This window comes from Portunus trituberculatus, chromosome 46 (assembly GCF_017591435.1).
Source record: "Portunus trituberculatus isolate SZX2019 chromosome 46, ASM1759143v1, whole genome shotgun sequence".
NCBI classification, from domain to species: Eukaryota; Metazoa; Arthropoda; class Malacostraca; order Decapoda; family Portunidae; genus Portunus; species Portunus trituberculatus.
This window is the reverse complement of record NC_059300.1, coordinates 4,838,993-4,865,455: the sequence shown is the minus strand read 5'-3', so window position 1 is coordinate 4,865,455 and position 26,463 is coordinate 4,838,993. Positions and strand designations below refer to the sequence as shown.

At 48.9% G+C, this 26,463-nt stretch overlaps 1 protein-coding gene across 23 annotated transcripts in view; it reads right to left on the bottom strand.

Annotated features, from left to right (window-relative positions):
- The window catches only part of LOC123520258 (serine/threonine-protein kinase MARK2-like), a 126,017-nt gene that overhangs the window by 31,317 nt on the left and 68,237 nt on the right, over window positions 1–26,463 (bottom strand). For all 23 annotated transcript variants that reach the window (XM_045282374.1, XM_045282377.1, XM_045282381.1 and 20 more), the window contains one exon: window positions 13,354–13,545. In XM_045282374.1, the coding sequence (XP_045138309.1) occupies window positions 13,354–13,545 (192 nt within the window). The remainder of the gene's footprint in view (window positions 1–13,353; window positions 13,546–26,463) is intronic.

The window sequence follows — 26,463 nt, the reverse complement described above, 5'->3', positions numbered from 1 at the left end:
ACTTAACTAAACTTACCCTAACCTAACTAAACCTAACCTCAGGGACCGTCGTTATTGGTGGAAATAATTAATGCTTATTTTTTTTTCATTGGCCGCCGCTTCAGTTTCAAAGAACAGAACCAATCAGCGTAAACAATTAAGCGCATGCTCAGACAATGGTATGTCACGAAGCCCGCCGAGCCGCCGGGAGCGCATGACACCATCAGTGTGCGGCAGGGTTTGTTTGATACGGGTGGCTATTGTCACGGCTGATCACCATAACACCAAAACACGCTTAAAAAAAAAAAAAAAAAATCTGTGTCGCCATTCAAAAAGGTTGCACCTAGTATGTATGGGGTTCAAATTACTCGTAATCAGGAGCTCTAATCTCTTGAGGTGGGTAAAAAACACGTAGCTGATTGTGGTGAAACTCTGCAGTAATACCGCGACTACCTCTTTAAGTATAGTATACAGGTTATCGCTCCTCAGTGCTAGCCGGCGTGAAGGCTGCAAGATGGGACCAGTTCAAACACACCACTCCCTTCCGCGTTGCCTCAGTGTGCCGCCCAATCCTGTTTTGGCTCTCTCTGATGGACAGGTGTCTCCGCTGTCTCGTCCAAGGGCGCAGCCAGAAAGTTTCCTTCCTGCAGGACTCGTGTGGGCGATAGTGTGGTGTCTTATCTCAAGGTGCGTGCAGGAAACCCGTGGTCAGGCGAGTGACGATTGTTCAGCATTTAGAAAGCGTGTCAGCAGTCACCGCAGTGGACATGTTGCGTCACGTTTGATGGTCAGATAGAACGCTCTCCTAGAAACTGCTTTTGCTAAGATATGAGGACGGGAGTGTAAATGAATGCAACACGTGCTTAGACTAAAGGACATGAGGGCAATATTACACCACAAGGGAGAAGGACACGCAGGAAACAAATGATCTAAAAACGCATCTAATCGTTGCTAGTCGAATCAGCAAATCGTACTGAGCGACGCAGAAGCGACTCAGAAGAAAGCGCTAGGGTCCATGAAAAATATAGCTGAAAGTCCTCCTTTAAAACAATCACGCGAGTCTCGGAAGCGAAGAAAACTAGCTCGATGGAATGTAAGGCGGATCGCGGGAATAACCCACACGGCTGAAAGGTTGTCACCTCCGCGGGATGGGGCGAAGTTATTCATGTGCATGTTGGAAACTTGACAAGAATGATAGATCAGCCAGCGACGATGAAAGGAGGAAACAGCGGACGTATTTCAAGGATGATGGAGCGGTGTTGTAACTCAGGCGATAATAAAATGACTAGCAGAGTGTGATGCAATACGAATATTATAAAGAAAATAGATAAGAAAGTTCCCCGCGGCGAGCACCGGCCAGAACTTCGCCGTGACGTAAGAGGGACGAGACGGTGCCACCCACGGGCTGTCTGGGGTGACCTTTACATTCTCGCAAGCTCTGAATTATTCGGTGGAGCACACAGCGCGGGTCTATTATAGGCGCTCCTAAAATACCGTTGACCTGCAATGATCTCCTCGGGCCGAAGGAAGGGCGGCGGCCTCTACCTGGGGATAGTGACGCGAACACTGCGGAAAGGACTCTGAGTGATAATTGAAATACTTCCTCTTACTCCCGACTCATGGACATAAATAAAAATGCCTCACATTGAAATACACATTTCCTTGACACAAATGAATGACAAGACAGCCTTTGCCAGGCTCGTACGTACACACATATTAACATCTGAGGTGAGGAGAGAACACAGGACATGAGTGCATCTTTTGACCGCCAGATGGATGTATAGCTTCCCACACTGGGTTGCCTACAATCACTCGCTGCCCACTGGATGAAACGGCCACGTGGGGCGCTCTCTCCCCCCCTCTCCAATCCCACGCCAGCATGAGGCAACGAGGCACCGGCTGGTTTTTGTGAGAGGTGAGTCAACGATTCAGGGAGGAAGAGTTGTGGTGAGAGGCTCGCTGGACCGTGACGCGATGCAATAACATGACCAGGCAGAGGCAGCGGCGATAAGAAGAGCAAGTTACGAGGTGGAAGAGCAAAGAAGAAAGTAACCCCATTTGTGCGTGTGACAAGTTCCTTCGTATTCTTAATCACTTTCTTCTCTAATTAGGACACTTTTCAAAGGCCACACGGAAGTTAAGTCGGGTTTTCAAAGGGTGTTTTTCACTTTCATGATGTAGAATTCCTGTTAAAGTCTTAATCAAGATTCATTTGAGGCGTGACACATTCGTCATTTATTTTGAATCACTTTCTTCTCTTATTAGAACGATTTTCGAAGGTTATCTTGATAACTTTTATCCTGCTCATGGATATTTCCCCCCCTTTATTAGTTCAGAATCTCTATCAAGCTTACTGAAATCATGAAAGCACACTTGAAAATTTCCACCTCCAAACTAGATCCTGTTAAAGGCAAGCTATACATAAGACACTTGACGCGTTCGAGAATACAATCCACTCAACACACTATCTCCTGCCCACTCACACTCCTAACTCACTTCATCTACCTGCGCTTTCCGGCCCGAACTCTCCCAACTCGTCATCTTCCCCCAGCTCACCACGTCAGGGGGGGAGGATAGTGATGGGGAGGAGAATGGTGTGGAGGGGAAGCTGGTAAGCGGCGGAAGATGGTTATTACAAGTGACCCGCGTGGTGGTGGTGGTGGTGGTGGTGGTGGTCTCGCTACACACACACACACACACACACACACACACACACACACACACACACACACACACACACACCTTGCTTGCTCACTTACACACCAGAACCGTCACCCCCCACCCCTCTCTCTCTCTCTCTCTCTCTCTCTCTCTCTTTCTCTCTGGGTAAGGGATAATGATGTCGATAATTTTCATCTTTTCATCTTAAGTTCATTATCGTGGTCATAAGTGCAAGATAGGCAAGGCAGATGGTGGCTTGCTTCCTTTTCAGCCTCACCAGGACCTCCTACTGCTGCTACCTGTTATAATGTCTAATATGTCAGAAAGGCAAGTGGGGAGATAGGAATGAATGTTGATATGAGTGGGTGGAAAAAGGGCACAGTAAGTGGAGAGAGGGAGTTATGGTAAGAGGAGAAAATAGAAAGGCATGAATGTGAGTGAGTGGATGGGAGAGGGACATGATAAGTGGGGAGACAGATAGGTATGGATGATGGATGACTGGGTGAAGGGGACATGACGACAATTAGAGAGAGAGAGAGAGAGAGAGAGAGAGAGAGAGAGAGAGAGAGAGAGAGAGAGAGAGAGAGAGAGAGAGAGAGAGAGAGAGAGAGAGAGAGAGAGAGAGAGAGAGAGAGAGAGAGAGAGAGAGAGAGACGGGATGAGACGGGATGGTACGGAAGGTAAGCGGATGGAAGGGATCGGGGTGGAGGGAGGGATGGATATATGCATACCGACTGACAAACCTATGAGGCACTTCCGCCCTACAATGATAACGTTCTACTGACTGACTAACATGCACACAAGCACATGCTTTTCAATCCCTACTTGACGCCGTGCCTTGCTGAGAGAGGGACGGGGGCGAGGGCTATACAGAAAGGAGGGAAATAGGTGAAGAGGTGCGTAGATATGAAATAAGGGAGGAAGGGAAGGTAAGAGGTGCTACATAATGTAAAGAGGTACTCATGGCGCCATCTCCCCTCTTCCTCTTCCATAATCACCAAGCGTCCCTCAACTCCCCTCACAAGGCGCTTTAACGTTTAAACTTTAAGCCGGAGCGATTTCCAGACTGGCGTGCGAAGGTGGGAAGGGAAGGGAAGGGGCGGAGGGGAAAACCTATAGACGGGGATGGACAATAGGGACGAGGATCACGGGTCGGAAAACAAGTAATCCGACTCCGTCTTCACCTGTGACGGCGCCTTAACTTTCACCGCTGAGCCCCACGGATCCGTTAACCGCAAGGTGTCTGCCGCAGTGGGGAGGCGTTCGTTAATTCGTGTGTCCAGTAATCTAGTAAAGGTGTCGGCTAATTGGAAGACAGACGCCACACCTGCCTTCCCTGAATCCCGTAAGTGTATTGGCAGGAGGAGCCACGCCCGAGGGAGTCCAGACTGATCCCATACGAGGCAGACTTGGCTGTTTCCATACTCGCTCCGCCTCACATCCTTTCCCGAGCCTCGCCAATACTTCCACACGCATCCGGCTCACTCGACAGCCACTGACAGCAGCTCCCTGTAAGCCGTGTCCTGAGAGATCTTAGCCTAGCCTCGCTGTCTCGTCTCGTCAGCCCCGTCTCTCTGCACCGGGGCAAAGAACGCCTCTTTCACACACCACCGCTGCTCTGATGCTGCGGCCCCTCTCCCCCACCCAAGTGTTTGTGCAGTGATGTTATTCCCACATGGTGAACACACACACACACACACACACACACACACACACACACACACACACACACACGGTAGCTCAGTGGTTAGAGCGCTGGCTTAACAAGCCGGAGGACCGGGATTCGATTCCCTGGCCGGGTGGAGATATTTGGGTGTGTCTCCTTTCACGTGTAGCCCCTGTTCACCTAGCAGTGAGTAGGTACGGGATGTAAATCGAGGAGTTGTGACCTTGTTGTCCCGGTGTGTGGTGTGTGCCTGGTCTCAGGCCTATCCGAAGATCGGAAATAATGAGCTCTGAGCTCGTTCCGTAGGGTAACGTCTGGCTGTCTCGTCAGAGACTACAGCAGATCAAACAGTGAAACACACACACACACACACACACACACACACACACACACACACACACACCGCGTAGTGTAGTGGTTAGCACGCTCGACTCACAATCGAGAGGGACCGGGTTCGAGTCCCGGAAAGTGGCGAGGCAAATGGGCAAGCTTCTTAATGTGTAGTCCCTGTTCACCAAGCAGTAAATGGGTACGGTAACTCAAGGGGTTGTGGCCTCGTTTTCCCGGTGTGTGGAGTGTCTTGTGGTCTCAGTCCTACCCGAAGATCGGTCTATGAGCTCTGAGCTCGCTCCGTAATGGGAAGACTGGCTGGGTGACCAGCAGGCGACCGAGGTTAATTACACACACACACACACACACACACACACACACACACACACACACACACACACACACACACTGCAGGATATAACATTTTATAATGTAGCTATATTTTCAGCTTACTGCTGCAATTCTAAATAAACTGTTTTTGTTATTAATTTCATTAACACACACACACACACACACACACACACACACACACACACACACACACACACACACACAGCGTAGTGTAGTGGTTAGCACGCTCGACTCACAATCGAGAGGCCCGGGTTCGAGTCCCGGTAAGCGGCGAGGCAAATGGGCAAGCCTCTTAATGTGTGGCCCCTGTTCACCTAGCAGTAAATAGGTACGGGATGTAACTCGAGGGGTTGTGGCCTCGCTTTCCCGGTGTAATGTTGTGTGTTGATGTGGTCTCAGTCCTACCCGAAGATCGGTCTATGACCTCTGAGCTCGCTCCGTAATGGGGAAGACTGGCTGGGTGACCAGTAGGCGACCGAGGTTAATTACACACACACACACACACACACACACACACACACACACACACACACACACACACACACACACACACAGCGCATTCACGAGGGGCAAATTAAATCAACAGGAAAACCATTAATTGGTGCCGGATGAAAAATTATGTTGGTGGGAGTAGTTTTATTTTACGTGATTCCGCGAGGAGTCCACGCTAAGCCAGAGGCGGGCAGCGCAGGCAGTGGCAAGCTTGTGCCAGCGCCGCAGACACAAAATGTAGTATAGAAAAACAGGCCAAATGTGGCGAGCGGAAGAGGAGAGACGGGCGGGCTTCAGTTGGGATAATGCCGTGGTAATGCAGGCAGTCCCGGGAGACACATCAGCCTTGTTTAAAGCAGCAGCCACTCACTTTATGGGGACACCTGCCGCGTCCTCCCCCCACACCTGCCACACCCTTTCCGCCACCGCCACACCTGTCTCCGTGGGAATGTGTGGGTGTGGGATTACGGGGCGGGCAAGACATAACCAGGACCCCGAGGAGACGGCACGTCGCCATCTGTTGCAACAGGATCCGTTATACAAACGTGTTCCGCTTTCCCGCTAAATGTGCTCTGTTGTTTCGGCCGGCCCTGCACAGAGGAGCCTTCTGGAGCCTTCAGGAGTCTCATTTCTCGTTACTTTTTGCCCCGAAAACTGGCAGGGGTGATGTGCCCTTACTACTCTGCGTTGTGTCTAATATTTCACCTTCAGGAGGCTGCGGTCCGGTGCGGCACGGCAGGCAGGTCTGTGCAGCATCAGTGGTAAGTTTGTGATGGCCTGCTCCTCCCCACTTCTCTTCCTCCATCCCTCCCGAGGCCGTGGTCACCCTGCCGCCCTCGCCACACCATGACTCAGAGGCAAAGCATTCGTTTTACCTTGCCACTGAACTTACACCTTTCATGATTTATATCTTTTGTGCTTGCAAGGAAACAGCCACGCTTTTACCACACCACCACCACCACCACCACCACACATCGCTCCGCTTGGACACCTCGCGCCTGCATCGTGTGGCCAATCCGGATATCCATCCATCTATCAAGCTATCCATCCATCCTACATCCTGCGACAGGCACTCCAAGGCCATGCAGGGCAATGCAACAAACAGTCAGTCAGTCCTGCGGCGCTGCATTCCCACAGCCAGCCTCTTTTCCTTCCTCAACGACACCGTCCTCAGGTCAAGTGGAGACTGGAGCCCCTCCCATCCACTTCATTGGATGGACAAACGTCATCCCAGAAGCATAAATAGAGACCCATCCATGCACCCCGACCTCACTTTCTCATACACTCACTCACCTTCACCCCCGCACGTCACCCTCCCAGTGCATGAGTCTTGAGCCCCCGTCCCCCTCACCTCTTCCCCTACCGCTAGCCTGCCGTCCTGCCCCGCCCCGCTCAGGCCACACCAAGACAGGTGGTGATGATTGTTGTGACGGATAATTCAACACCAGTGACAGTTAAGGGTTGAGGAGGGGTGAGGAGAGGGAGGAGGGGAAGTGCTCAGAATAGGGAAAGAGGGAAGACCGTATACATTAGAGAAAGTTGGATATAAGTGGGGAAAAAAAGAGAAAAAGATGAAAGGAATGAGGAAGGAAGGAAAGCCAAGGAGGTGGTTATAAGATCAATATCGAAAGAGACGATGAGAGTCATTTACAATTTACATGAGGGATAAGTATTTTGATGAAGGCTCTTTGAAGGCAATTATCGTCACCACCACTACCACCACTGTCCCCACTACGCTAGGGATGAGCGGCGCCACGAGGACCAGACACTGATGCCCCCGCGACAACCCAAAGCCGCCTGATATGGTCACTACTAAGCCTCTCGCCCTCCCCCGGATACCACTTCGCCCTGAGTGTATCAGCCGAGAAACTGATCAAGTGTTGAAGCGAAGGACGGACAGTTGCAGTGACGGGATACGGCAATCACTGTGGTAATTATTGGAAGAGGAGGAGGATGTATTACGAGGGAACGTATAAATTATGTGGAACTGGAAAATGAGGAAAACTTTTGCGGCACGCTAATGAAAACGAGAGAGAGAGAGAGAGAGAGAGAGAGAGAGAGAGAGAGAGAGAGAGAGAGAGAGAGAGAGAGAGAGAGAGAGAGAGAGAGAGAGAGAGAGAGAGAGAGAGAGAGAAACCGAATTACGAGACGAGAAAACGAGAAGGGGAAAAGGAGGAATGGTGTCCTGCAGCGATGAGGTAAATAAGCACCTCAAAAGACGGAGTGGTCTCAAGTGCGGGCGGCACACGAGCCCTCCTCCCGCTGCAGCCACGCCTCGGCCGGCAGGAGAAAAGCTTGGGGACAGCGAGGCGTGGTCCTGCAGGGCGCGCCGCTAACATGCCAGTTAAAGTGTAGATGGAAGCGAGAAAGTGAAGGCAAGGTCAGGTGAGCGTGGCGTCAAAGTCACTCGTGGAACGCCTGGGAGCATCGCGGCAGCAAGGTCACCCGAGAAGGAAGCACCAGCGATGGCTATATTTACCGCTGGTTAAAGTAGATAGATAACAGACTCTACAGATGGAGAGGAGTCCCAGAGTCAAGAGGCACACCAGCGACATGTCGATGGCGGGAGAGTGAAACACCATATCGGGCACCAAGGCCGGGTGCTGGTGGGGACCTGGTGGGCGGAACCTGTCAAACAGCTCTCACTTATTCTCGCCTCTTTCTCCTCGCCTCAGCCACACGCTGCCTCCCGCGAACCTCAGTAATCTTATTGTGATGAAGCAGAGTCCTGCAGCCCCCTAGCTGGCCAGCGGCGAGGCACAGGAGGCTGACTCGCTGGCTGGCTAGATGGCGATGTGACGCTTCCCTTTAACGTGGTCATGCCGAGGTGTGTCGCTGCGCCTCGTCACATGTCAGGTCCACCTATACCCTCACAACCTTAACTTCTTCACATACTAGTCAACCGCATCTACCTCGCTGTATGGACATATTTGATCGCCCTCCACTAAGTTTCATCTCAGAAGATTCCTACCTCACCACCATCATGTTTCGTTTCTATCATTCCCAATCAAGACATTCAATCTGCCCGGGTCGTGAAGAGAACGACGCTGGGACTACCCTTGTTTAAGGTTCTGACGTAAGCTGGCCTGTCATTCGTGTTCTCTCCATGAGAGAAGAAGACTTCTGTCCCAACCTTTCAGGTGTTAAGAAGACCCGTCCTTCATGAGGACTAGACAGCAACCATTGAGAAACAAGCTTCATAAAGCAGCAGGTAGTGACTGAGCGGGAAGGGCCACGAGGAGCCAGAAAACAAGATCAAGATAGGCAATAGGAAGACAGGAGACATGAAGGCACATCCAAATAGTCATGATGGATCTGCACTAAGGTGAAGACACTTGCGTGAGTGGACACCACACAGACGGTCCCTGGAAGCAACAGACGGGCCGGGGCGGAGGCAGTCTGCACAGCATCTGGGGTTCACCCGCCAACACCCGCTCAGGACCAACGGTGCTTAACTTCATTGATCTTAGGGGGGGAGTGGTGCTGCCGCCGCGGCAGGCAGTGGCCCGGTCCTGGGGGCACCACTACCCCTGCTACCGACCTCTACTCCAGGGAAGGGGGGCGAGAAGGGACACGCCCGCTTTCCACTAGGAGGGTGGACTGTACTCTAGCTTTTCCGTGTCCCTTCCACCAGCGTGCAGTCCCTGAGCCCTAAGAGGCAGAGGCTAAAAGCAGATGCCTGGAATCAGGGGGCAGCAGCTTCAAGGCAGGCAGGTGCGTCACCTCCATTCAGGCTTTCGCCACACTCGGGAAGGAAACAGCCAGCATGTTCCTGGAGAACAAACGCCCACGAATCATCGCCGAGGCAAGTCTGCATCGTCAGCAGCCCTGATGTGCACGCTGCAGCAGACCACTCACTGCTGCTGCTCGTGAGCGGCGCTGCGTTACCCAAAGATTCGCTTAGCTACTGACGTAATACTTCAAGACCCGGCAAGCAGCGTGTATATCCGCGAAGGCAACTCAGCCCAAGGGCGCGCAGACAATGGCTACGGTAAATAACTAATTTAAAACAATGGGTGGTGTGGCGCGGTGATATTTCAAGGGTGGAAGGAGATAGGAAGCAGGCGGGACGAGAGAAAGGAGCGTGAAGGTGAAACTAGTGGAAAATGGAAAATGGACAAAGACGAGAGTTAAATATTAAAAGGAGAAAAACAGAGGCTGATGCAAGGAGAAATTCGAGGGTGAAACGTTACCGAGAGAGAGAGAGAGAGAGAGAGAGAGAGAGAGAGAGAGAGAGAGAGAGAGAGAGAGAGAGAGAGAGAGAGAGAGAGAGAGAGAGAGAGAGAGAGAGAGAGAGAGAGAGAGAGAGAAGGGGAGGGGTAAGTGCAGTGAATATTGACACAGACCTACGAATGAAAACACGCGTCATAAAAGATAGAAGTTTCACCCCCCACACACACACACAGAAGAGAGGGAGGGAGACAAGACTGCTAGGTCGTGTTCATATTAATACAAGAATAAATATGAAACATGAATCTGGAGCAACACCACCACCCACCCACCCACCACACACACGTGCCCGCAGTGGTAACCTGGAGGCATGCTCAGGTGTGTTCAGGTGTGTAAGTAATTACCAGCTACACCTTTTTTTCCGAGTATTACCTGCTTTTTACGTTCTTCTTTCTCTCCTTCATATTTTTTTTCCTTACTCGCCTTCTTATTATTTTTCTTTTCCTTTTTTTTTATTACTTCTTGTTTGGCACTCTTCTTCTTCTTCTTCTTCTTCTTCTTCTTTCTTCGCTCACTTTTTTTTTAATCCTTTTCCTTAAAGTCAATTTTTTTTTCTTGGTTTCTTCCCTTCCCGTCTTTACCATCATTTCTTTTGTTATTTTTTTCATATATATTTTTCCCCTTCCTTCTCCATTTTCATTCACACTCTTATTACTTCCTTCTTTTTGTTCGTTTCCCTTCATCACTTCTCTCTCACTTCCTCTTTCCTTTACATTCCTTCTTCACTTTCTCTCTTACTTCCTCCTTTCTCTTGCTTTCCTTCATCACTCTTTCTCTCTTACTTCCTCTTTTCTCTTGCTTTCCTTCTTTATTCTTCTCTCTTATTCCCTTCTTCCTTTACTTTCATTCACCATTGTTTCCTATTTTTCTTCATTTTCCTTCACTCTCCTTCACTTTTATTTTCCTTCCTTCCTTTGCTTTCCTTCATAACTCTCTCAATCCTTTACTTTCCTTCATCATCGTTACCACCTCCTTTATCATCTTTTTTTTTTTTTTTGGCATTCTCCTTTGCACCCTTCCTTTTTTTTTTCCTAATCCTACTCTTCCATCACCATTATCATCCCTTTTTTTCACCATAACCCTTTTTTACACATTTTTCCTTCTTCATCATTCTCACTCACTTTCTTATTATTATTTCCATTTCTTCATTCTTAGTTCCTTCCTTTCGTCCGTGTCCGTTTTGGTAGTTTTCCTGTCTGCTTCTGTCTTTCCCTTCGTTCGTGTGTTAGTGTCCTTTATTTTTTTTTCTTTTCCTTTTTTTTCCACCTCGGTCCGTCGCCTGCAGTTGCATTTTCCTCTTTCCTGCATCTATTTGTGTCTGATCTTGTTTACGTCTCTCGTTTTCCTTCCGTATCTCATTCATTGTCCTTTTTTTTTTCTTCTCCCCAACACTTCCCGCTTCTTTCTTCCTCCCTTCTAATTCTTTTCTGCATGTATTTTGCCTTGTCTTCCGTCTTGCATGGTTTTCTTTTCTTCTCCTCTCATTCCTCCATTGTTTCTTCACATCCATTTCTTCATTTAATTTTCGTCAACCATGCTTTTGTATTTGTCCCACCTAGCTAATAGTCTTCGCTGCCTTTCCTTCCTTCCTTCCTTCCTTCATCTATTGCGTATTCACTTAGTCCTTTCCTCTCTTTTATTTAGTTAATTTCTTCCATCCTTACTTTTCATTCTGCTTTTGCCATGTTCTTATTTCCTTCACTTCATCCTTCATCCATACTATTCCTCCATTTACTCCTTCCTTCCTTCCTTCCCTCACCTATTCCCTCTGCCATCCTACGTTTCCCAATATTTCTTCCCTGCCTGAGTGTCTTTCCCTTTCAATTTTTCCTCAAACTTCCTTTTTTTTCTCTCTTCGTTTCCTTAACAGAATGACGTCTCTCTCTCTCTCTCTCTCTCTCTCTCCTTTAGTCGCTATCTTTGTTCGCGTTTTCACTGTGCTCTTAATTGCATGGCTGCCTGTCTGTCTGTCTCCCTGTCAGTCTGTTTCCCCCATCCCCACCTCTCTCTCTCTCTCTCTCTCTCTCTCTCTCTGTGTGTGTGTGTGTGTGTGTGTGTGTGTGTGTGTGTGTGTGTGTGTGTGTGTGTGTGTGTGTGTGTGTGTGTGTGTGTGTACCTCCACCACTAATGTTAATTCGTCCTTGACCTTCGTTTTCACTCCCAACCCCCTCCCCCTTACCACCCACACCATCCCCAACCTGGTCAACACAACACACACCCATCCCACTCCCAACTTTACTTCTCCTCCCTCTATCTACCAAACCTCCCACCTTTGCCTTCTCTTTCTCTCTTTCTCTCTCCTTCCGTGTAATCGAACTGTGCTTCCCCCTCCCCCTCTCCACCGAGTCCCCATACCCCCGATTACTAAGCCCTAGTAACCTATGTCTGTGTGTGCTGCAACACGACGACAAACACACACACACACACACACACACACACACACACACACACACACACACACACACACACACACACAACATCCAGATTCGACCTACTGAAACTGGTCTTCGAAAGGTCACGTGGATGGCAGTTACGTCAGAGAGAGAGAGAGAGAGAGAGAGAGAGAGAGAGAGAGAGAGAGAGAGAGAGAGAGAGAGAGAGAGAGAGAGAGAGAGAGAGAGAGAGAGAGAGAGAGAGAGAGATTTAAGCAGGTAACATGACAACATTCAACAAAAATAAAGCAGGTAATAAAAATCAGGTGAGTAACACACAACATATAATACAGGGGGGGACAGATAATAGCTTCCCGAATCCCAGTCATCGTCATATTCCCCCACACGTGGCAGCCAACGCGACAGGGGGGCAGCCGTGGCTTCCAAAGGGACGTGTGTGTGTGTGTGTGTGTGTGTGTGTCAGAGATAAGATATAAGGCTTGTGATAAGATAAGACACGTGTGTTTTTTCTGGGTGTGTGTACAGTATATATGTGGAATTTAGCAGACAGGAGGTCCCCAGATTAGAGAGAGAGAGAGAGAGAGAGAGAGAGAGAGAGAGAGAGAGAGAGAGAGAGAGAGAGAGAGAGAATGATAAATAGGAAATTGTAAAGAGTCACATAGATAAGGCAATCATGACAAAATCATCAGATAAAGAAAAAAATAAAGAAAAGTAAAACAAAGAGAAAATGAAAGATAAGACAAAAGAAAAAAAAATATCATGTATTATAGGATAAAAGAATCAATGTCGAGGAGGAGGAAGAGGAGGAGGAGGAGGAGGAGGAGGAGGAGGAGGAGGAGGAGGAGGAGAAAACAGGGACGAAATCTGAACATACGAGGTTAGTAAAAATTAGGGAAATGACATGAGGAAGGAAGTCAAGGAAGGAAGGAAGAGATGAGGGAAGGAGATTACATGAGAACGGAAGAAGGGAGGAAAAAATATGGAGCAAGGGAAGGAAGTCAGCAAATGGGGAAGAGCGGAAGGGAAGGAGGAGCGAGCTGAGAGGTGGAGAGCCAGAAGAAAGAGAAGTGTGAAGACATGTCACAAATAAACTTCACTGATGTGGTCTCTGCAATCTTAACCCTTTCGCTGCGACACCAGAACAAAATAGATGAATAAATGTATGAAAATAGAATAAAAACACAATACACCAATGGAAGAAAATACAAAAGAAAACGTAAACAAAAAAAAAACATCACAGGGGGTACTCACCTCTTTGCCCGTAGGAACGTGCTTCGCCAGCTTGACCTTGGCGAAGTTCCCCTTGCCGATGGTCTTGAGGAGACGGTACTTGCCGATCTCCTCCGTCCGTGATCGGGAGGAGGAGCCCCGCACTGATGACGAGGACGACCCGCTGCCCCCGCCGCCCCCGGAGCTCGACATTCCGCCCACGCCATCCTCGCCCTAGAGTGAAGCCCGGGAAGTTAGTTAGGTCACTGTACACTTGTGACTTACTTGCCTGCCTGACTCACTGACTACCCTTGCCTGATTCACGACATACCTGAGACTGAATGAATATCTACTCAAAACTTACTTGCCTGCCTGTCTTAATACACACCTAAATAATCAACTGCTTACCTGCTTCACTATACACCTGACTAACTGACTGACTTCTATTTCTGTTTGTCTGACTACATACCTGACTAGCAGAATGACTGACTTGCTACCTCTGCCTACCCGACTGCCTCATTGAATACCTGCCACTGCCTGCCTGTGTCCCTGCCTGACTTACCAACACCTTAATTTGCTGATTAACATTAGAACACCTGACTAATTAACTGACACCATTGACTGCCTACTCTGCATGTCTACCTGGCGACCTTCAATAACTTAGCAGAGACAAACAAGGGTGAAAAATTGCCAAGGATATAAGTAATATTGTTATAATAGGAACAAATTAAGACAGACTAACTCTCTCTCTCTCTCTCTCTCTCTCACACACACACACACCTTCCTGCTTGTCTCATCTAGAGCAGGAGCGATTAATTGCAGCCCCTAAGCCCCGCAGATCGTTTCCGGTCCCTAATTAGGCTTGCAGAACCCAAGGGGGCTTCACGGACCTTCGCCTCGCCTCACACCCGCTCCCAGGTATAATGGCAGAGGTCACTAGCGGCGGGAGGCGCGGCGAGAAAGTGGTGCCAGGAAGGACGAGGGTCAGGAAGGAGAGAGAGAGAGAGAGAGAGAGAGAGAGAGAGAGAGAGAGAGAGAGAGAGAGAGAGAGAGAGAGAGAGAGAGAGAGAGAGAGAGAGAGAGAGAGAGAGAGAGAGAGAGTAAACTTCTCCTTCAGTACTTCCGCTTATTGCTCTTGTTCGTCTTCCTCTTCCTATTCATGATCTTTCTCCTTCTCCTCATGATTCACTTCTCCTCCTACTCGTACTTCTTTTCTTTCTCCTCCTCCTCTTCATCATCTTACTCTACCTTCCCTTCTTTCTTCTCCTCCTCCTCCTCCTCCTCCTCCTCCTCCTTCTGCTGCTCCTCCTCTTCCTTCTGCTGCTCCTCCTCCTCCTTCTGCTGCTGCTACTCTTTCATCATCGACCTACTTCTATAACTAAACAACTAAACACAATTCCACTCAATCTTCTGCTACTTCAACTTCCATCACTACCACCACCACCACCACATTCCCAGCCAGAACGCCAAGCCGTCACATTCAACCACAACCCATTTCATCGACCCAACCTACCACCACCACCACCACTACTACCACTGTCTACCCGAATGTAGCACCACCGCCAACGCCGCTACTGTCGATACTACCACCACCACTACTACCACTCCCGCCGCGTCGAAGCAACAACTATTACTATTACTACTACTACTACCATTACTATTATTACTACTACTACTACTACTACTACTACTACTACTACTACTGCTATTGCTGCTGCTGCTGCTGCAAGAATCCATGAAGTGTCTTGCTCTCTCATGAACAATGCACGAATGTGAATACAATGCTTTTTATCCTCCCGCCCCTCCTCTCTCTTTCTCTCTCTCTACTTTGAGAGAGAGAGAGAGAGAGAGAGAGAGAGAGAGAGAGAGAGAGAGAGAGAGAGAGAGAGAGAGAGAGAGAGAGAGAGAGAGAGAGAGAGAGAGAGAGAGAGAGAGAGAGAGAGAGAGAGAGAGAGAGAGAGAGAGAGGAGTGGCTAGAGACAAAGCGACATTTCTTTTTCCTTCACTCTCATTCTCTCTTCTCTTTTCTCTTCACACAAGAAAACAAGAGCGCTGTGCTATTTCCCGGCGTCCCCCTCCTCGCTGGCATGACGGAACCACCCTCAGCTGGTTTTTCTTTCGCTCTTTGCATTTATTTACGAATACTCAAACCGCCACCTCGTCGCGACCCGAAGAGAGACAAGTGCGCTCTCTTTCACTGTATTCTGGAAAGTAAAGTGATTCTGAGAGAGAGAGAGAGAGAGAGAGAGAGAGAGAGAGAGAGAGAGAGAGAGAGAGAGAGAGAGAGAGAGAGAGAGAGAATGGGTGTACTCCAAGAAAGGTGGCTTGGGAAGAAGAGCGGGCCGCAAAGATAGTTTCTACACACACGCGTGAGCTGACTAGAATACAGTACCTCGGCTGAGTGGAGGCTGGGGAGTAGTGAGCAGAGGGAATGGAAGGGGAGGGGGACTGGAGCAAGCAACAGATGAAGGAAACGCAGCTGGACACTCTGACCTCCACTAACGACCGTCTAACCGCTATTATCGATTCCGCTGCGGTTACTTACATTGTCCCTTGGTGTCACCCACTCAAGGGCGCCTTAAGTGGGGCGCTGCAGCCGTGGAGTACAGGTAAATTAACTGGTAGTGAGGCGTGAGGGGTGAGGCGTGGCTCTGCAATAGTGCATGATGGTGGCGAGAGGGGAAGGGGTGGGGGGCGCTGCCAGAGCCGCCACCGCCACCACCAAAGGAGTGAGGCAGTGGCGTGACCTGGTCCTCAACTCTGACCTTTCCTCCAAACTGTCGAAGGGAACGTGCGGCGTGTGGCTGAGTATGGCGGTGACGCATGGTCTGCCGCGTTATTGGGTAGCCTTCACCGCCAATCATTCCATCACCCGCAAATAGAGCAAGGAACGCCCGCCTCGGGGAAGACATATCGTGCTGAGCGGCAAGGCACGGGAGCATTATGGGGAGGAACGTGACGTAAGAGGCTGCCTGCTGCAGCAAGATGACGAGACGCGGAGCGGCGAAGAAGCACCAAGGCATCACTTGCTTTCCTCGTCTCCCTGGCATCACACACTTTACAACGTGAGCCAACAGAGACAGACGCCGCCTCCGCCTCGCCGCCGCACCTGTCGCCCTCCCTTTTTTTCCCTCGCTGCAGGTTTTATGCAACAAACAAAAACGGGCTGATGCTCCTCCCTCCCATAAAAAGAGGAATGTTGAAGTAGCATCAAAGGATGGGAAGGTCGGCATAAGCAAAAATGTAGCCCGGTGTGATGCGAGTGTCAGAAGGCCTTACAGCGGGTGAGGGCGGGCAGCGGGAGGTGGAAGGGGACGGAAGGGCTTGATGATAAGCCAGGCGGTAGGGGAGGAGGCAGGAGGCATGCCTACCTTGGGAATGACCTTGACAAGCAGCTGCCGTAAACAACAAACTAGGTCAGTGAGTGTGTGTGTGTGTGTGTGTGTGTGTGTGTGTGTGTGTGTGTGTGTGTGTGTGTGTGTGTGTGTGTGTGTGTGTGTGTGTGTGTTCTAGCTAGCCACTTCCGGCCTAACAGGAGACAAACAGCTTTTAACTCAACACGAATATTTGGACAACGGCAAACACATGACACTGCATCCATCCCACACCACCCGGCTCTGCAATGGAGTCTGGAAGACACTGTGCGATTGCCCACAACTCCTGCCTCGCTATATATTACTGGCGTGTCCCACTTGCTCTTATTAAGGTTGTGCTCTCACGTGCACGTCCTATACAAAGCACGTGTGTGGCTGTGTAGTTTATTTCTCCATCGGGCGAAACACACACACACACACACACACACACACACACACACACACACAAATGGGAGAGATGGACGTAAAAAATATAAAAGCCCAAACATGAAAATAGAGCAATATAAAGTTTGTCGTGGCGTGGCCTGACTGATCCCTCTCATCCCCAGGATCAAGACGGAGCCTGCCAGTATCAGCCGGAGCTCCGCGGCGAGGCCCTTGTTGCCGTCCGTCCCTGCCGTCACTCAGGCAGGCCGTGGGAGACACTGCTTTAGGCGAGGCGAGGCGGCATCCTCAAGAAGCAAGGCTAACATGACCTTTACTGATGCAGGAGTGTCCTTCACGCTTAGGGACACCACGTCACTCGGCGCCAACCTCGTCATCTCCAGCTATCAGCCTCACCTGCCTGCTGCCCTGCCTGCCTTCATCACCTGGTAATGAAGCAGACACTCACCCCTGGACCCGCCACCATCCTTGCGCATATCTCATACAATTAAAAAAGTCTAGACTCTCTTTTCCACCAGTTGATTTTAACCCTCAATCGAGCTTCACTCCTTCCTAATCCGTCACCGTACTTGCACTTATCTTTTCTAATAAACATGAAGGTTTCTTCACTAGTTCACCCGACACCTAATCCCAGCCTCCCTCTATTTCCCAGCTCCTTTCTTCTCTCCATTACATACTTCTATTGTTAACACTTCGAATACAGTCTCCTCTCTAGCTCAACCAACACATCTAAGCCTCCCTCTATCCCGTAGCTTCTCTGTCCTCTCCATATTGTCGACACTTCCCGTAACTGACACGTCACGTAAAATATCCAGCTGACATCCTCGCCTCCACTCGGCCTTCACCTCCTAACACTTCACGCTAATTTCACTCTCCCTTGCACCTCGTATCCTCGTCCACCCTCTCTCCCTCCCTCCATTACCCTTCCTGCACCCGTCTACTCCGCTCAGTTGCCGCTTATATGCAGTGAATTTAATACATAAAAGAGGAAAAATACATCCCCTCTCCCCTCCTCAACTGACGCTCAACAAACACCTTCAACTCTCTGGATAATGCTGTACGAAGTGTTTATGGATAATATTACAGTCTCTCACGGGAGGGAAGGGCGGGGTGGGGTTTTGGGAGGAAGGAAGGGAGGGAAGGGCGGGGTGGGGTTTTGGGAGGAAGGAAGGAGGATGAGTGAGTGACGATGCATGGGAGGGGAAAAGAAGGCAGACGCTGGTTGGTTGAGGGCAAAAGGGGAACTGAGGGGAGGAGGCTATGGTCGATGAGTGCCCTTGAGGGTCGAGTGGAGTGAAGACAGACACCTCTCTCTCTCTCTCTCTCTCTCTCTCTCTCTCTCTCTCTCTCTCTGACATTCCATGCTACATACTATTCCACTCGCAATTTCTAACATTCAATGAGAGAGAGAGAGAGAGAGAGAGAGAGAGAGAGAGAGAGAGAGAGAGAGAGAGAGAGAGAAAGGGGGAGGGAGGGGGAGGGGGAAAGTAACCGGAGAATGTTTTGTGTCACGAGCTGCGGCGGCGTGACTGACACACACACACACACACACACACACACACACACACACACACACACACACACACACACAACACTATCATGACAAGTACACCACCATGTCATCTTACACTCTTAATACTCCCCTACACCTCCCTACTTGACAACAACCGCTCCTCTTAACCCTAACCACCACCACCACCACCATCACCATCTCCCTCTCCCTCCACACAACAACCTCACAACAAGACTATCTCCTCCACCATCACGTCGCACCTCCTCCATTTCCAGTCTGTGGAGGACCTACGTCACTTCCCTTTGATTCCCCCACTCACCTCTCTACTCCTCTCCTCAGTCCCCTCCCTTCCCCTTCCTCTCCATACACACGTTTCCCCCAACCCCTCTTCACCTGTGCAGCTGCCTCCTAAGTCTCGCAGCTGTTTGGTAACATCTCAACACCTGTCTATTACTGGATGGTGGTGGTGGTTTGTCCGTTAGTTGTGTGGTAAGAGGTAAGGATGGCAGGGCAGTGATAGGCGGCAGAATGGTTATGCTGGTGTACAGGTGATGGCTGGTGATGGGACAGCGGGAGGGATTGACAGCAGTGGGTGGAGGTGTGGGAAGCAAGACAGGGACAGGAGTGGTGGCGGGAGGAGGAATGGCTGGTGCAGGTGACGGAAATGGTGGGAGGGTGCCTGCTGGGACGGTGATCAAGTAGCAACAATGGACAGGCAGCAGTGTTCTCATGCATGAGGGACAGAGGTGACGGGCTAGGTGCTGGCGGTATTCGTGGTGAAGTATGGCCAGTGTGGCGATAAGATGCAAAACAAAGACAGGGTGGAGCAACATGTCCCGCGGTCACAGGCAACCGGTGGTCCGTCCTGCGGTGCGTGACGGCTCCGGGGTTCCACAACAGAGCAGGCAACCCCCACCCGCCTCAGGTGCGCTGACTCATTCACTCGCCCCTCCACCAACCCCCAACGCAGCCCCCCTCCCTCTGCGCCATGGGTGAACAAGCCACCGGCTGTCTTTCGTTACGTGAACACGACGGATGAAATACAATGCTTACGATTATACACGATGCTATTTTGAACACTATAAGAGCTTAACACACACACACACACACACACACACACACACACACACACACACACACACACACACACACACACACAGAGTGAAAGAGAAAGAGTGAGGAGTACAGGAAGGAAGGAGCAGCAAGAACTATCGATAATGGCATCGTTAGAGTAGGCAAGATCATCCTGGAAGTGACAAGGCAATCCCGGCACGGTGGTGGTGGTGGTGGTGGTGTGGCAACCCTGAGGCAAGGCGTGACCCGGCGCACACCCAGGGCAGGGAATGACGCAACACCCCGCAGCTCGCAAAGGTGGGTGGGATCGCTGGGGCATGTGACAACCAATACACCTCCGGCCTTCCCTCTCCTCCGTAATATCACGCACGATGTGTCAACCTCAATGGCCGTGGTGGGGGTGCGAGATGAAAAGGATGGGACGGCAGGCGAGAAGGATGAGTAGAGAGAATGAGGGAGAAAGAAGAGAGGAAGGGAAAGGAAAAAAAAAATAAAGAGGTGAGAGGTGAGATAGGATGTTTGGGGACGAGAAGTGAGAGGTGAGGAGAGGATGCCAAGGGAGGGGAAGGGTGAAAGGTGAAGGAAGATGGAAGAGCAGGAAAATGTGTGAGCTTGTCGAGATTGTGAGATGAAGGGAGGAGGAGGAGGAGGAGGAGGAGGAGGAGGAGGAGGAGGAGGAGGAGGAGGAGGAGGAGGAGGAGGAGGAGGAGGAGGAGGAGGAGGAGGAGGAGGAGGAGGAGGAGAGGAAGAAATGAGAGAGAGAGAGAGAGAGAGAGAGAGAGAGAGAGAGAGAGAGAGAGAGAGAGAGAGAGAGACTTCAGAGCACCCAAGTAATATTCTGGGAGGACCCGCACCCTTCACCAAGTTGCCTCACCGCTTCACCCATCACCCGAGAGAGAGAGAGAGAGAGAGAGAGAGAGAGAGAGAGAGAGAGAGAGAGAGAGAGAGAGAGAGAGAGAGAGAGAGAGAGAGAGAGAATGGGGCAGTACAAACAACGGAACACACGACCACAGCCACTGAGGTCACCATAGAGACGTGATGATAGAAACTCTTAACTAACTCTTTTTATGGCCTCGTTTAGCAACCTCCTCCTGCGTGCTCCTGTACCTTATCGACCACCACACACACACACACACACACACACACACACACACACACACACACACACACACACACAGCTGGCGCAACACAAGCCAATTACACCAACGCTAGGTGAAGGGGGATACGAGGAGGAGGAGGAGGAGGAGGAGGAGGAGGAGGAGGAGGAGAGTTCCCACGCTGAGCAATAACACAAGTGGCGGGTCTGTATGGATACCTCACATGCCTGTCATTAATTTTCGTCCACTTATGTTGCGTGAATCTCAGTCTTTCTCTCCCTTTTCAACATTCATCTCTTCTGTCTTCACAAACTTCCAACCTCCTCTCTCTTTTCAAACTCCACACCTCTCTTCAAACTTCACTCTGTCTTTCCTTCAAACTTCTTACCTTTTCTCTTTTCAAACTTCATCTTCTCTATCCCTTTCAAACTTCCTCCCTCTCCCTCTCTCTCTCTCTCCAACCTTCACCTTCTCTTCTTAATCCTACTCCACTGAATCCGCTTAATACTTTCACAACGATATAATTTCACCCATAGACACCTCATAGTGATCTAAGCAAGTCCCTTAAACAGTTCTACGGCCATAACCCCTTGAGTACCATGACGCGTTTTCATATTCATTCTGGTTACTACTTGGTGATTTTACACAGCTTCAGGAACTTACGTGGGTATTAAAAGGGTGAAGACTGTGGCCATTAATCTCTTGACCTCCATAAACTCTTCCAAATGCAAATAAAATCGTCAAATCACACAAAAAAATCAAGATAAAAATGAGTCTCAGTATCGAAAGGGTTAAAATAAATATATAGTCTCTCTCATGTATTCCTATTGTAACAACGGTAAGATGATCAACCACTATACTCCATCTCAAATTCACCCACTCGCAAACTTACTTATATTCTTTTCTATGTCCAAATCTTAACACAGCCACAATATTCCATCGCGAACTCGCTACTTTTTCCACTATATTTATATACTGACCACAACATTCCATCACAAGTTCTCAGTAACAAACTCACTTCCTTTACTATATACATATCTTAACACAATGACAGCCAAAGACCTTACGAAAAAAAAAGACCAACCACGACCTTAGTTCATCATTCCATCACAAACTCACTCACTCACTCGCAAACTCACTTCCTTCTCTATATCCATATCTTGACACGATGACAGCCAAAGACTTTATGAGTAAAAAAATAAGGACCAACCCCAACCTTACTCATCCTTCCATCGCAAACTCACTCAGCACGTCCTCGCCCAAAGCCCCCCAGCATAAAAAGATCAGCGATAAAGGGGCCAGAAAAGTGACAGGTCGCGTAAGTCATGGCGATAAGGTGCATCAGAGGGAGCACTCCATGACGCAAGCTGCTGGTGATAAGAGGAGCCAGCATAACAGAAACACACTGCACACACTGTTCTTTCCCTGAGAGCGTTGGAGGTCACGGGCTGATTAGTAAAGATATAAAAAAATAAATAAAATAACGGTCATATGGCACAGACGAAAACATGAACACACTGACAAAAGATAAAAGGTAAAAGTAACAAAATATGATTAAGCATTGAAGGCAGGAAGGATAACTACGAGTGATTTATTGCTCTCTATCCTTAGCAATAACCAACCCAGCCTGTCACCCGGTCTGTCATCGCTGTCTGCCTCGATACTGGGAAACCAAGGAAGGATAAATGTGATACCGAGAATGGAAGGACGGATGAGGGAGGATGTGGGTAAGGAGAAAGGACTTACTGAGGTACGGGGAAGGGGGGAGAGAGAGAGAGAGAGAGAGAGAGAGAGAGAGAGAGAGAGAGAGAGAGAGAGAGAGAGAGAGAGAGAGAGAGAGAGAGAGAGAGAGAGAGAGAGAATCCTTGAAAAATAAAAGGTGAAGGAGAGAATTCTTGACAGCTTGCACTTTCCTTACATCACTCCTACACACACACACACACACACACACACACACACACACACACACACACACTACCAGCCATGTAAACCGTCTATATACAGCTTATCATTTCGTAATCTGATAAACAAGGTCATCATAATCCTGTTGTCGACACTTTATATTAACTAAACACAAAAACAACTACACGAAATCTATATACGTGTGTGTGTGTGTGTGTGTGTGTGTGGGACCTGCCCCCCTAACACACACACACACACACACACACACACACACACACACACACACACACACACACACACACACACACACACGGACTTAAATGGATGGGAAGCTGGAGATGGGCCGGGAGTGAGGGTGGGTTGGGGTAGGAAGAGGACAGGAAGGGAGGGAGTGAGTGAGAGGGAGTGAGAGTGGGAGGGGTAAGAGCATCCATTGGGAGAGCGAGACACAAGCACAAACAACTGGCGACATTCGGTTTCCCTTCCCCTTCTATCTCCCTCTCTTCCCGTCCCCAACCTTAACTCCCACGCAACCACCGCCACCTTCCCAGAGCGGCGGCAGCTGCGGAGGAGGAAGATAAATGGATGAATCAACAAGGGCATGAATGAAAACAAATTGATAAGAGAGGTCAAAGAAATAAAAATAACATACGGAAGGGAAGGATAAACAAGGACACAAATGATAAGTGGGGAAATCTACAATATAAAATAAAGATAAGAGCAAAGACGAGAGAGAGAGAGAGAGAGAGAGAGAGAGAGAGAGAGAGAGAGAGAGAGAGAGAGAGAGAGAGAGAGAGAGAGAGAATGCAGGTAGGAAGGTTAAGGAACAAGAAGAGAACTACTATTACTATCACCACCATCCCCCACTACTACTATTACTACTACTATCACCACTACCACCATCACCACAACCACTACTGCGTTCCCTCCACCCATATACATCACGGACACTTCCTGTCTCGCCGCCGCCCAAGCCGATAACGCCTCACTATCACATTGTCCCTCCCTCTCCATAATATTCTCTCTCTCTCTCTCTCTCTCTCTCTCTCTCTCTCTCTCTCTCTCTCTCTCCAAGTAACGTATCATGAACCCTGTCAAATGCAGATCTTTAAGTACAAGAGGAGGAGGAGGAGGAGGAAGTAAAGGTAGTAGTTGGCTGTGATGAATGGAGGGTGGCGGTGGTGGTGGTCACGGTATTGGAGGTGGTGATGATGGTGGTTGTCAAAGAAATCAGAGGAGACAGCAGCAGCAGCAGCACCACCACCACCACCACCACCACCACCTCACCTGTCCAACTGCTTTACACCAGAGGCACCTGATTCAACACCACTAACAGCATATCGCACACCTGAGTCACGGCAGCTGTATGAAGGAGTGGACGAGGAGGAGGAGGAGGAGGAGGAGGAGGAGGATGAGGATGAGGAGGAGGAGGAGGAGGAGGAGGAGGAGGAGAAAGAGAAGGAGAAGGAGAAGGAGAAGGAGGAGGAGGAAACTGAAGGGGTGAGACATATGGGGACGTAAGGAAGGCTGAAGGAAGTGGCTTTTTTTATGGAAAAAAAAAAAAAAAAAAAAAGAACAATAGAAGTTGAGGTTGAGGGAGGAGGTGGAAGTGAAGGCGGGGAAGTGGGAGACAGGTGTGTGTTGGGAATGTGAGGGTGGGCCGGGGGTGAAGCTAACAGTGTCTGTAAGAAAAATAAACCCACTCCACGAATACCATTTGGCCTCCCTCCGTTGAAACTTGTCCCTGGCTTACTTAGCACGACTCAATGCCGTACTTAGCGATCTGGTGGTGCGGCAACAAGTAGCAGGTGATCACAGCTGTACCTCCTTACCTTACTTAACCCTTTTAATACCATGACGCGTTTTGCTTATTATTTGGCGATTTTAAACAGCTTCAGAAACTAATGTGGCGATTAAAATAGTGAAGACTGTGGCCATTAATCTTCTGACCTCCATAGATCCTTCCTAATAAAATGTAATCACACCAAAATTTAATGACAAAACCGCGTTCCGTTACTGAAGGGTTAATATCTTCCTTAACTTTATGAAGGTGGAGAGGAGGGAAAGAACAATGTGGACAGGTGAGATCACAGTTGTACCTTCCTTGGTATTATGAAGGTAAAGCAACAGGTAACAAGCGTACAGATGCAGTCAAAGGTGTTCGTAGCTCGACACGATCAATTAGATGAGGTAAATATACAAGGTGCGGGTGGTGTGTTTTTGGCGAACGCATGGGTAGCGATGAGGCGGAAGAGAGGGTGAAGGAGGGAAGGTGCAGAGGGAAGGGAAGGGAGGGAAACAGTGAGTGGGGGGATATGGGAGGCTGGTGCTGTGGGAGGAGTGAGCTTCCCACATTTTTTTTTTTTTTATTTGAAAGCGCGGGTGAATTTCTCTTTCTCAGATTTCAATGCGTCTCTCTCTCTCTCTCTCTCTCTCTCTAACCCGTTACGTCTCTCAAGATGAGTCTGTACAACACCGCTCACCCATCAGTCTAGTCAAAAAAATTACTTCCTCACCCACCAAAGTACCAACTCTCTCTCTCTCTAAACCTACAGGTGCATTTATATCCAGGTGTGTTTTTCATCATTGTTGTTCTCGCCTCCTCATAACAGCTGAGAGATGAACAACACGTCCGGTCATCCCTTGGTGTATTCCGACACTGCCCTCGTTCCCTTGGCATTGAGGACTCTTATTGTGTGTCACGGCCTCCTCTCGCTTAATTTAATGTGTCGCAGCAAGGATGAAAGTATGGAGGTCTTTTTTTATTTTTTATTTTCAAGGGCTAGTTAATCTATCTTTTGTATGGTGATTTTTTGTACCTGCCTCTTGTTTCTGTGTTTCGTTTATTTTCATCTGCGTTGGTTATTATTTTGCTTTAAAGATAAACTGTGATCGCTGGTTAATTTGCTTGTTTCTTTCATACTTTTTTTTTTTTCGCTTTATCTATGTTGCCGCCTGTGTTATGGTCAATTTCCTCTCTCATACATTGATTTTCCTTGCGTCTTCCATGTTTATTTCCTTGATCTAAGTTGTTCCTTGTTTTATTGTTAATTTCCTACCATTTCCTTGCGCGTTTCATATTTCTTCCTTTTATCTAGGTTGCCTCTTGTTTTATGGTCAATTTCCTATCTCTTACACACCGATTTACTCGCGTTGTCTCTTATTTCCTCCTTTTATCTGAAGCACTCCTTACTCCATCTTTCGTGAGTAGCTATCACATGCAATCACCCTTACTTTATTTTCCTGATTTCGTTTTTCGTGTGATTCCACCTAGATTGCCTTTATTTTATATTGCTCATCTTTATTCATGGTGTTGGCAGTCTTGTATTGCAGATCATGTTCAATTTATACCCAACAAACTATCCTGCATCCAAAACACCAAGTATCTTCAATGGTAGGTTAACTAAACTGACTGACTGATTGGTTCATTGACTTGACTAACAGACAGAAGGGTTTAATGCCGTAACGTAAAGGTCACATCGCCGCATCCCTTCACATTCCTTCCTACCCTTTCTTGTTTTTCAATGCACCTGCTCACCTGCCTATGCACCTCGTTAACCTGATCTTACATCACAGCAAGCACTTCACAGGCTACACACACACACACACACACACACACACACACACACACACACACACACACACACACACACACACAATAGAGGTTGCCAGCGACTGTCTTTCTCGTTTCTCAGAACACTACAGAATGGAAAGTACGAGTAGAATGAGAAGCGCGTGCATTGTAGGTAAGAATAAAATATAGTAATGAAATGTACTGTACGCATATACATTCAGCAATAACACTACC